Raw genomic sequence first — 12,875 nt, forward strand, 5'->3', positions numbered from 1 at the left:
CTACAATAGAGGGAAATCAGCTAAGCTGTGTTTAAAATGTTATTTATTTTATTTAAATGAGTGCTTCACTTTTTGTTGTTAATAATAATAATACATGTGCATTAAGCCACGCTGTCATATTAAGGTGGATTGGTTGTGCAGATACATTTTTTCCCCGGTTTAACCATCGTATCCTTGAGTTCTATTTCCTCCCGTACATGTTTACAGTGTGACAACAGGCCTCATCAGGAATATCACTGATTATTTATGTGAATAGATTATCTTGCCTCATCCATTTTCTTGGTTTGGATGCCAAATAAATGCTGTTTCACTGTAAAGCAATGCCCCCCCCCATGCATCTCCTACTGTACTTAGTATTCCGTGTCCATTTTTTTTGCCATGCACTTCCAGGCGTATTTGTACCGTAGTCGTGATGTTCTATCGGGCCAGCAGTCACCTGTGGGTCCTTTCTCACGTTTGTAAGCTGTATACCGTATTCCTTGAATAAGTTGATGACTTTGATGGAAATAAAATTTAAATCATCCGTACCCTCTCAACGCCATCCCGCCTCTCTCTTCCGATCGGCCCCCTCATCCACCTGTCTGACTGCATATTGAAGGGAAGGGTTGCTAAAATGTAAAAGTGTTGGCTCCCATCACCCAGAGCATAAAATAGGAAACATCCGGCATTGAGTCATTCACAATGAAGGGCGGGGGGGGTTCCACCGTTAAAAATGCAGTCAAATATGCAGCTTTAACTCATTAGTCGGCAACAATAACGGGAAGAGAAAAGAAAGTGGTTTACATGAATCATTACAAATCAAAAGCGCGCAGCATTATTAAATATTAAAGTGAGTTAACAGGGAGGGAGGGAGGGAGGGGTTATTCATTGCGTCCTATCATTGGAAAAACTAGCTCCCGCTAACCCAGAAGGAGAGCATCTGTGCTAAGCTGCCGCAATTAACACAAGCTTAGATTTGATCCCACTGGGGAGTGAACTCATGTGAGAAGAGTCCCCGTGCTGCCAGTTGGTGAGGCTCTCTGGGATCCTTGCGCTTCCCCGGGACCCACAGGACATTAACGCACCTTCTCTTGGGGTCCCCCTGACTTTCTTCGGGGGCCTCTCGCAAACGGTGCAGCCATCCGTGTGATGGTAGTCGCTCCCGGAAATCCCAACTCTGTGTCATTCGACACTGTGCCATTAAAGATACCATCATTTCACGCAGTCTCCATCACAATTTTGACAATATTGCTTGGAAACCAATGAGGGAGGTGGAAAATGTGGTTTCAGGAAGTAAAATCCCACTCCGGAATTTTGTGACAACCGTGGGGATTTCTGCAAGTTGAGCAAAAACAAGCCTGGACTCTTACTTTCTGAATTTCGACTTCTGCACCAATTTGCAGGATGGGATATGGAGTTATTATCTAGTAGTTACAGAGACACATCCTGAATGTCAACCCAGTATCGAGGGACACTCAATCAATGGGAAAGGGTACTCAAGGCCCCTCCCTGGGCCGTACACAGATCTGCTTGTAATAAGCACTATTTGCCACTTACTATTGATGTTTCCATCTCGCGGGGTGTGAAGGGTCACTATATCAGCCATCATCAAACAGACTGATGACTACACTCCCAGGGAAGATGAATATTAGGACATTGACGAATGGCTGTGGTTTGTGCCATTGATTTCTCGGCAAGCAGAGGCTAAGAAACGATCCATCACTGAGCCATCCCATATATATCTGAATTTACAGGGTATAAAGTGGGCCACATGTCATTCTGAATGCAGTGTGACATCCCTCAAAACACAGCTATCCTAGAAGGTTGTTTTTTTTTGTTATTTTTTATCAACACAGATACTTCGAGTGGTATCAACATTTGTAACGGCTGCCGTGACATATTATTGTACATTTTAGATGTAGATAGATGCATTTTTAATACTGTGGCGTAATAATAAATAAATTAAAGTACATTTATTAGAAACATTGGTTGCATCTTGCCATCTGCTGGGTGATAATATGTCATGCATCTATGAGCAGGGACGTTGCAATCTGGTGAATTAGTTGCGTTAGTTGCATTGATTGACCGGCAGAGGGCAGTATTGCTTCACTATATTGCAGTCACACGTGGCTACTGAGTGAAAATAAAAACCTCAAGACCTTTTCATTCCTCATTGAGAATGTTTGAAAATATGACACATGGGATCCCATCGTCCCCCTGAATTGGGATGAGACGTAAAACAAGTCTCTCCAAATCAGTTTTATATCTCAACTTTTGGTAAAGCAAATCCAAGCTGAGACAACGGTGTCAGCTCATCGTCCACGCAGCGATCTTGGCCGCAGCACTGGCCGAGGGCGTAACTAGGCCTTCAAAAAGGACGCCTGCGAACAAAGGGCCAGATTTAACGTTTTTCCAGACTGCTGCCCTCCGGAGTTTTTGAGAGGCTCCGACAAAGCGGAGAGTGTGCTCGTTCATTCTACTCTGAGGGAGATGGCGCGGATGGTTGACGTCCACATAATGGCGTGTCTGCCTCCCCATGCCACAGAAAACCTGATCAGATCCTCTGATAAGATGCGGCTGAATTCCTCGTCCGAGGAGTCATCTAAATGATGCCTCTGTTAAGTGTTGGCTGCGGCTCGGCATCATGTGCGCCATTGTGAAGTAAACGCCACTGATCATAAATGCTCCTTTATTATGTGTATTGTTTGGGGAAATCTCTCTGATCAAATACTCGGCGGCCGGACTTTGCTGTGGGTGGACTTTAAATTTCCAAGATGCGGTTCACTGTCTGTCAACCTTCCTCTGAGATGGCAAGGCCAACCCGACTCAAAGCCACCGCCGCTCTAGGTCAGCTCTCATGGTCCATGAGGGGTTTAAGACGTCACTGTCCCTCTATTCAGCGTGGGCGTCCCGTTTCCCACGGATGCTTTTACCCCGACGGGAGACGAGATAAGAGACAGAGAGTTGGCGTGTTGTGAGCGCAGTTGAGTCCAGGGCAAAAGCCGAGACGTTGATGGTCAATTCCAAATGCAGCGGTGCCTCATAGATGACACACAAACAGAAGCACCATGGGGTGAGACGGTGGGAACCCACCTCATCTCTATGAGGGGGAATCTGAGTTTGAAGTCCTATCCACCCGATCTGTGTGCTGGTCACTGGCAGTCGTATAGCTTTTGGAAAACCCAAGATTCTTCATGCATCTATGTTCAGGGACAGGACCTTCAGGATATCCTTTGACCAAAGCGTTTCTGCGCTCTACACATTTTTGCAGGTTTGGATAGTGTGCAGGAGTCACTTTTTTTTGAGCAATGTAGCTTTGAAAGATCTGCTATTGGACAGTAACTGACATTGCTTTTTCGTTCCATATCAAATAGCTACGGTATAAGGGCTAGAGTTGTCTCTTCCTGGGTTTCTTTCTCCCTCACTCTCTCTCTCTCTGTCTGTCTCTCTTTGACCCTGTCTTGGTTTTCTAAAAGGGAAATGTGAATCACCCGTCTGCCAGTAGTTAGAGGTCACACTTTCTAAGCTGCAAGCCGGCGCCTCTTAGAAGCTGGCTTTGCCACGCCTACGCCTGACACGGCCAAGACCTTTCTCCAGAGATTTGGCACCGAGGCCAGGCCTCCGAATCCCCCAACTCCACTGTATCTATGATATAAAAAAAAAGGCAAAAGTACTCTAAGATCTTCTCTATGGTAGGATAAATAACGTGGCCTGGTTAGTCCAATGCTGGCTTCCTTACATTGTATGTCAATGCGGGCTAGCGTCAAGCCATTTTTTTGTAGTTACAACATAGACCAAACTTGGATCCATAACTTTTGGGTCTAAAACCGATGGAGACATTAAGAGGAAACAGCGCTGGTTTTCTCGACCATTGCACGAAACATAATAACACAATAGGCTTTTATACAAACGTGCGTCGATATCTCTTTAACAGATACAACTTTATTCCAACCATCCAGAGGTTTTCTGGGCAGAACATGGAAAGAAAAAAAAAACATCTAGTATCAAGCCATTGACAATGAAGGGGGGAGCATTCCATTCTTATAAAATATAGAGCTTTAATTCATTAGTCGGCAACAACAATGGAAAGGGAAGAGGAAAGTCATTTACACGAGTCATTACAATAACGTCACCTTTGTGCATTTAGGTTTTTTTTTTCTTTAGTTTCGTTTTGTTTCAGAAATTCATAATGCAAAAAAAAAACAAAAAACTAAAAAAGAAAACAGAACCCCCAAAAAAACGACAACAGAAAAACAAAACACTCAAAAAACAAAAAATACATCTCGAAAATACCAACAATTTGTACAACCACGTCTCTCTCTCTCTCTCTCTCTCTCTCTCTCTCTCTCTCTCTCTTTTATTTCCTTTATTTATTCATTTATTTTGAGCGGTTTCACCCAACTGGGGGAGAGACTAAACCGGGAGTGTGAGCGGCTGTGATGCGTTCTGGGAATAAGCAAAAACCCGGCAAGAAAGCGCAGGTCTAACTAATCTATATACTGTAGTCACCTTTTAAATAAAGACTTTCACAGATCCCTTGTGGATGAATGCGGGATAAGGTATGAATGCTGCAATCCTGGCCGAAAGAGTCTGCATTACAGCCTGCATAAATATACATGTTTTCTCTCTTTTTTAATGCAGAGGTACAGTTTTCGCGTTATCCTCTAGAAATATTTTTTTTTCTTTTTTTTCTTTTAAACTTTTTCTCGATGTGCCTTGGCTGCTGTGCGGAGCGACTGACCATACTGTACAGAACAGAAAAATGACCACCATAGCTTCTTCTTTTTTTTTTTTTTTCAACAGAATTACAGTACAAATACAGGTTCATGCACACAATGAAAAGCCAGCTTCCCAATATTTTGGTTAGTGTCACAACATTGTTACGATGCTCTATTTTGTCGTATCTTCTTGTTTTTCCTGTTATTTTCTTTTTTTTTTTTTTTTTTTTTTCACACACACACACACACACACACACACACACACACACACACACACACGCGAACATCAAAAGGGTCTGGACGGACCCCATGGAACGACAGGAGATGATAAGTGCTTGGAAGCCGACGCCGCCGCCACCAGCCGCCACCGCCTGATCCGGGCACCTCTTTCATCTTCATCTGAATTGGGGGTCGCTTCACTGATGTCAGCTTTGTTTGTTTGTTTGTTTGTTTGTTTGTTTGTTTGTTTGTTTGTTTGTTTGGCCCTGGCAAACGTTTGTTGGATTGCACACCGCCCCCCGCCGCCCCCCGAAGCCCGCACCAGGGCGGAGGGCGGTGCCATCGGTGCCAGACGTTGACTCTTTGCAGCACCTCACCCAGTCTAATTCCATTTGAGGTCTCGAGTTTCGAAAACCAAGCCTAGCTTCTAAAAAAGATTTGAGGCCTGGCTCGTCGTCTTCGAGGGCAACGTAGTAGGATTTGTCGAACACAAGTTGATTTCGTTTTCCTTTCAGTACGACCCAGGAGTAAAATTGTCTTCATCCGTTTGTTAAAACAATTCCGAGCATACTTGGGAATGGAAACAGCTGAGATTTTCCATTGTTTTCCCCAACTTATTTTTCTGTTAAAACTGGCTCATAAAAAGAAACTGGGACCGAGATATCGATAATCTGTTTGAATATTTGAACAGCTGAACGGAAAAGTCAGAGAAGTTTTTGCGCCCCACACCCCGGCCCATCGACAAGGACCCGTTGCCTGTTTAAAAAAACAAACCAGTCTCTGTCCTCATCTCTCCTCTCAGCTCATCTCCTCCAAGGGTGGAGGAGTCAAAGGCAAGGAGAAACGGGAGGATCCCGGTTGCCCCCCGATCGCCCACTTGGTTTTTTCCCACAATAGCACATTCCAAAGGGTCGACAGCAGCGTCGCACGATGCAGGTGAAGGGTGAGATTCTGGTAATGACAGTAACAGCAACAATAAAATTAACAACGTCAATAATAACAATAATATTTGCCCTCAAGGTACCTATACATAAAGAGCATGTATTTTTTCCGTTTTTTTTAACTATAAGTACAAAGAAATCCACAGAATGATACTATATACAACCTACAATAAATACTGTGTATCATATCTCTTACTGTTGACTGGGATTGGGAGTTGCTATCAGAAGCCTCTATTTCCTTTTCCCTATTTGCCAGGTTTGTAGAGTTGATCTTTTCTTTTTTTTTTCTTTGCCTTGTTCCTGTCATTGAGTCCGTCCCAGTTTTTTTTATTTTCATGGTGGGGATGTATGTGTGTGTGTGTGTGTGTGTGTGTGTGTGTGTGTGGGATTGCGGCGGTACCAGGTGGATGCGAGGCGGGAGGGGGTTCAGAGTGGTTGAGGGGCGTCGCACACGAAGTGGAGGACGAATGGATCGCCTCCTCATGTCTCCACCTCCTCCTCCTCCTCCTCCTCCTCCTCCTCCTCCTCCCCCTGATCCTCCTCCTGCTCCACGTGGTGATGCCGGCGATTGCGCGGCTTCTTCTGCTCCTTGAGCTCCTTCAGGTCCTTGGCCTTGAGGGCTCCCAGCAGAGGATCTCCCAGCTGCCAGTAGTCCTGGCAATACTGGTTGATCAGGCCCATCTCCGGCTGGCTGAGGATGGTCAGCAGGTCCTTGTACTGGCCGGCACCGGGGGCCCACTGGGGGCCGCCGCCGAGCGGGTGTGGGGACGACGGCACCAGCCCCCCGCCGCCGCCCTCCACCAGCACGCTGTTGACGGCACGGCCCGACAGCACCACCAGCTGCATCTTGACCAGCGTGTGCTTGAAGTTCTTCTCGGTGGCCGTGCACTGGTACATGCCTGAGTCTGAGGGCTGCAGCGAGCGCAGCAGCAAGCCCTGCTCCGTCTTCAGGATCCGCCCGTCCGAACGCATCTGAGGGTAGGGGAGCGGGTGGGCGAGTCATTAGACACATTGTTCCTTCTCTGCCAATAAGCTCGACATGGATGAATTAGACACCTGCACAAAAATAATGTAAAGCCAGCTGGTCGTTAGTGCAAAACAACCCCCGGCAGGGTGATAAGGTCTTGCATCCATCTGAAGGGGGTTATTTTGCGATAATGACCGGCTGCCCGAACATTATCCTACTTATTACACGGCTACTTACGTACCAAGTGAAGGACGCATTATGATAGAATATTGATTTTAAATAATTTTACAACTAGTATTCCTAGTTTTAGCCCAGAGCAACATACCTAACTATTTACTCTACAAAAAAAAAACTTTGCCTTATATGTGATGAACCTATTTACTGCTAATGTGAATCGGACATATCTGCATTCATGTCGTTTTCCATTGTAGTTTCTATGTAGCATCACAAGACGTCACTAACTAGTGTTGTGCATGTAGGTCGTGAGTGAAACAAGGGAGGGGAATCCAGGCAGAGTAGCGGTTTCCCGCGACAACGGTCATTATCAACAGATCACTGGCCATTATTCAGAAATAACTGCCCTGAATCGAGCATTCCACAGAGCCGTGTAGAAAAAGACTCTTAACTCTGTTTTTGATTATACAGTGAGTATTTTTTATGTCGTTCTTTTTAAATCCCGCTTTTTGGTTCTGTGATTAAGTGATGACAGCTTTCAAGCCAAGTCTCTGGGGAGAGAGAGGGCGAGAGAGAGAGAGAGAGAGAGAGAGAGAGAGAGAGAGAGAGAGAGAGAGAGAGAGAGAGAGAGACCAGCCAACAGAATAGCCAATAAAAGGCAGAGAGAGGCAGCAGCACTGCATAGCGTCACAGTAAAAGTTTCACCAGAGCCGAGGGTTATGGATACCGCGGGACTTTTGCGAGGACCTCCTTCGTGTGTCCTTTTCCACACCTCTGAGGAAAGTTGGGAGGCCTATAGATAGTTGGCTAGTTGGAGGTCTCAGTGAGAACCACGCATCGTGTACTGACGGGCGGTTGTATCCCCTGTTTACACATAATTAGAGAGGGAGACACATAGCTGGAGCATGCACAATATGCATCCTCCCAATACAGGAAAGCACCGAAGGAAACTCTGGGGAAACAGAGATTATCATGTGTCTTAGAAACGCCCTACTTTCCTCAGAGATATTTCCAAAAATAATTCATGTATTTAAGCTTATTCTCTACGGTATAGTAAAACCATGTATTTGTGCGCGATCCGGCCGCTCACCTCCTTCCTGCGGTCACTGTTGTCCCTTTGCAGGTGCCACTTGATGACGGCGTGTGGGGAGCGGGCCTGACACTCCAGGAAGGTGCTGCTGCCCTCCACCCCGTACTGCACCATCTCCAGGGTGTTCTTGTTGGCTGCCGGGGCAGAGGGAGGCATGTCCATGGTAACCATATGCTCACACGCGAATTCCACAAAATTCTCACTCGTGGCAAATCAAAGGTCTCCCCACACAAAGTGCTCTACAGTACATTATAGTTATATACCATACAGTATGTCACAATGGATGCTTCTGTCATTTCCTTTACTGAAGTCAATTGCTAAGGGATGTTGCTTTGACTCTGCCTGCTGAATAATTCATTTTTGTTTATGTTCCTTTTCATAATCACAGACATGCATACGCATCAGGCGTGCAAACCGATCAATGTGTCTGAATTAAGTTATAGAGTGGGAGTGGGCTGAAATTCCCCTTGGTATCAAATTATGGGAAGTGTTTGTCTGCAGTTATTGCTGCTAAAGGTGTGGCAACCAGTTAATACGTTTAAGGGGACAATACATTTTTCACATTGGTAATTATGTTTATTTTTCATTAAATAAATGAAATAATAAAAAACAACATACTGACATTTTGTGTTTACTCATGTTCCCTTTGTCTAATATTACATTTTGTCAAAATATTTGAAAACAGTGTGACAAATATGCAGTTATAGAGGTAATTAGGGAGGGAATGCTTTCTCACAGAACTATACAAACATACATACAAATACACAAATATAAACACTATACATAACAGTATATACAGTGAAAAAAATATATATATATCTATATATATATATATATATATATATATATATTGATATATATATATATATGTGCAAAACAAAATAACTATAGTTCCATATGTGATTGTCAATTGTCTATTGTAGCCCCATGGGAATGACCATAAAAACTGTTCCTAATTCAATCCCAAGTCAGTTACCTAAAATCTGCCAGAAACAAACCTATAACTTATCCTATTTATCCTATTTATCATCCATAAACAAAAAATGAAAAATCAATCAATGAATCAAATGAACCAAACTTTGTCAGAAGCAAAGATCTGAATATCCATCAATAGCCCCAGTACTCTTTTTCGGTTATAGCCATAACTGGTGGGAAAGACCAAAAAGCTGTCACCGGTGGATAAGTGATGTTCGGATGAACTGGACTGAAAATGGATCTAGGGTATATGTTATAGGGCTGCTGAGGTAACGCTGTCTCACCATTGGAGTTGAAGCCTCTGCACTGGCGGATGGGGTTCCCATACTTGACGTCCTGCCTCCGGCTACGTCTAAAGGGGTCAGACCAGTTTTGCCGAATAAGGAGAGAAAAAAAGGATAAAGCAACTGCGGAGCCATTCCAAGCCGTTCAAACAACACAAGAAGCCATTCACGACTGTCTGCCATTAAGGTTCTTTAGTTTTTTTTTTCTTCTTCATTGATTTACTTAATACAACATTGGCATCCCCCTCCGGGTTAACACATTGTGCAGTGGACGGTATTTGAGGGATCACAATAAACACCACGTTTGAATGTACTCCAACACGTGCCCTTTGAAAACTCAAGCCGCCATTCAGCCAAACAGGCTCACGGTAACTCAGCATCGAGACCGGTTCAATGGAGCGTTGCAGTTAATTCGGCTGGTTATTGTTATAGGGTTAGTGGGGTCACGCCGTGCTCACCTCTTCTGCGACGCCGAGTAGCGGGAGCAGGACTTGCCGTCCCAGGCGCAGTAGGGATCCCGGGCAAGGCAGCAGTCGGCGCACGCCTCGCCGTACACATCGCAGCGGTGCAGGGCCAAGTGGGTCACCCCTACCGTCGACGACACATAGAGCTGTTGCTGTTGGGGGCGGGGGTTGAAAACAGTGGAAAGCAGCATTCAGCCACAAGAGCATCAGGAATTTTCTTTGGTGGAATTGCTCACGCTGAAAGCGAGGACATCGCTGACGATGGCGGTGAAGATACCTTACTGACTTGATGTAAGCTTCCCATTCCATGGAGGGAAAAGGAGCTTCTATTTATAGCTAAGTATTTAATCATTTGTCTTAAAGAAGTGTCTACTTTGTCTACTTAAAGAACTGTAATACATATCAAATTGACAGTTTCATATAGACTAATGAGTAGACACTGTAATAATTTAGTCATAACATAATAATTTATAACTACACCTTCATTGTGATCCATGACTGTAATATTGTATACATATACATTTATCTGGTACAGTATATCCATCTATATTTATAATTTATACCTACAGCCATGCTGCCACTCAGGCACACGCGGGGGGGGGGGCTTTTTATGTAAGGATGGGAATCGAGGGATCGTTTTTTTGCGATGGCGTGCGTTGGGTTGCCTGTGATCGCTGCTCCAGTGCTGCCACTACGTTTCCTTATTGAACCGAAACTCAAAAGAACCGTGCGTAACGGGGACACTTCCTCACTCACTCTCTTACCCCCCCCCCCCCCCCCCCCCCCCCCATGTGCCTTTATTTTTTTGAGCACCTCCACCGCTTAACGTCTCTGTCTTGTCGCTTCACTTATCATGTGCATAGAATCACATTTTGTATAGTCTGTATATCAGTGGTCTTCAACCGGGGGCAGGTGCAGGGGGTCAGCCAATTTTTCTTTGTCCAAATAATTTTTGTGAAAATTAAAAATACATATTTTAGCCAAAAAATAATATTGAGTAAACTCAACACTAATGCTGGAATGGAGCCGTTTTTATCGTTTATTTTTTGAATTTTTTTATCAGTAATCAGACGTGTATATAAATAGGTTGATAAGGCATTATCAATATTATATATTATACAATACAATAATATATTATTATATAATAATGTATTCTATTATTATAGGTCAGGCATAAAATGTTACACAAAATAAAAAATAAAAAATCTAGGGAGTCCCTGCTCTGATTTTCGATTCACCAAAAGGCCCTTGGGCTGAAAAAAGTTTCTGTACATTTTTGTATTTTGGCTATTTTTGTTTTCTACTTGGGGCTATTTTTATTTATTTCTTTTTTGACTGTTCCGGTCTCTTTTATATACTTAATTTGCTGAACAGCAATGAACCTTCCTCGTTACGATAAATTCCTTGTAAATGAGAATGTACTTGACCGGATAGATTCTGATTCCGACTCTGATCTTGGGACTTACAGGAGCTTGGAGGACTCAATAAAAGGAAGAATACGAAGTGCTCTGAATTGTTACGACAGTTGGCTGCTCCGGAGAAAAAACATAGTGTAAGGATGACTAGGAGGACTACAATCCAGACAAATGTAACGTGATCACTGTGGAATCTAACTGTGCGTCGTTGGGCTGCCGAGCATTTAAGGGAGGCTTTTACGGTGTTCAGCCACTGAGCTCATCTTCATAACGCTGGGATTGCGACCGTCCCGCCGCGGAGCACCTTCGGATTTAACGATCAGATGTTTCAAATCCATCATTCCTGGCAGATTGTGTATAATAGCCGCTTCCTCTCCGCTCCAGAAATGATGTCACGCAGCGCACCGGAGGCCTAGTGTTGTAATCAGGGTGAAAGACAACGCTAAACTCTTAATGTCTTTTCCACGCCGCTCTGTTCGGTTGTCTCCTCTGGACGTGAAGGTATTTCTAAAAGGTGGGAAGGGAAGCATTTGTTCCGCAGCAGCGTTTTAAAATCATTTTCCAATTCATTTGTAAAGTTCCCTTTCCCCTGCTGTTTTATCTCGAAAAGATACACTGGCCTATAAGGTAATGCATTGCACCGACTGGGCACCTACCCTCTTGGACGAGATCTTCATTGTGGTGATGGGCGTGGGCACCTTGAAGAGGAGAGAGATTCATTGTGAGAACTGTGCGGTATCCCCATAGTAGTGGGTTGAAATGTAAAGAGTAGATACAATGAGGGAGAGGAACAGAGAGGGGGTAAGGGCCTGGTAAATAAAGGAGAGCATACCACCACCACAGAACAGACACAGTGCCTCTAGGTATTGTGATTTTACGCAATATTTGCAAGAGCTTGCAATTTTGCAAAAATGTTGGGTTTGAGTCACCGCCAGTGCACCACATATAATACTGATTTAAGATAAGCATGAAGTAAGAGTATAAAGTATACTACATTAACAAAATATATACAGTTAAAATTATAAATAGTAAACAGCTTAAACAAAGTAAGAATACGTATATGCATATTTTATTTGGTGCTCCCTGTACAGTATGTTGAATAGAAAGTTTATTTTAAAGACTTATTACTGGATTCCAACCAAAGGCACAGGGCTTTCTGCTTTTGAAAAGAATACTCAAATATTTCCCGTTGTTTTTGTGATTCCGCATACTCTTTCTTCATTGGTAGTTAAAAAAAATGAACATTTGGGCAATTTAGGCAATTTTTGACAACCTCCACAATTATACTTCAAAAGAAAATACATGGAAGTTCAAAAATTGCATCGCAATTTTTGAGAAGAGCCTCTGCAAAATCGATTCGTCTTGGTGGCCACACTCCCATCGCTCAGGGGCACTGAACAGGTGTGTGGAAGATTACAGAAAAGACAGAGAGAGGAGGGAAGAGTGGAAGAACAGAGGAGGAAAACGGGAAAAGTCGAGTTGAACAGACAGAGAGAGAGAGAGAGTGAGAGGAAAACCCCAGACGGGGAGCTCACCTTGAACACCTCTACCTCCTCCAGGACCAGCTCCTCCGTCTGCAGATCGTCCCTGGGCAGAACAATCACCTTCTGCACCGTCCCCTTGTCTGTGAAGCACGACGCACACACACC

General features: G+C 44.0%; 1 protein-coding gene and 1 long non-coding RNA gene across 2 annotated transcripts in view; both read right to left on the bottom strand.

The window, feature by feature from the left end:
- Window positions 1-3,901: 3,901 nt before the first annotated feature.
- Window positions 3,902-6,338, bottom strand: LOC307230961. The gene is made up of 2 exons (XR_013844178.1): window positions 6,054-6,338; window positions 3,902-5,867 (listed from the first exon to the last, which is right to left on the bottom strand). It is a non-coding gene; the product is annotated as an uncharacterized lncRNA (long non-coding RNA).
- Window positions 6,338-12,875, bottom strand: part of LOC307230208 (semaphorin-3F-like) — a gene marked incomplete at its 3' end in the record, with an annotated part of 59,256 nt that continues 52,718 nt past the window's right edge. The window contains exons 14-19 of the mRNA XM_080000442.1: window positions 12,762-12,850; window positions 11,883-11,924; window positions 9,806-9,963; window positions 9,348-9,415; window positions 8,089-8,222; window positions 6,338-6,829 (exon numbers count right to left, since the gene is read on the bottom strand). Of these exons, the coding sequence (XP_079856568.1) occupies window positions 6,338-6,829; window positions 8,089-8,222; window positions 9,348-9,415; window positions 9,806-9,963; window positions 11,883-11,924; window positions 12,762-12,850 (983 nt within the window). The remainder of the gene's footprint in view (window positions 6,830-8,088; window positions 8,223-9,347; window positions 9,416-9,805; window positions 9,964-11,882; window positions 11,925-12,761; window positions 12,851-12,875) is intronic.

Source organism: Zeus faber (genome assembly GCF_960531495.2).
Source record: "Zeus faber genome assembly, chromosome: 5".
NCBI lineage: Eukaryota > Metazoa > Chordata > Actinopteri > Zeiformes > Zeidae > Zeus > Zeus faber.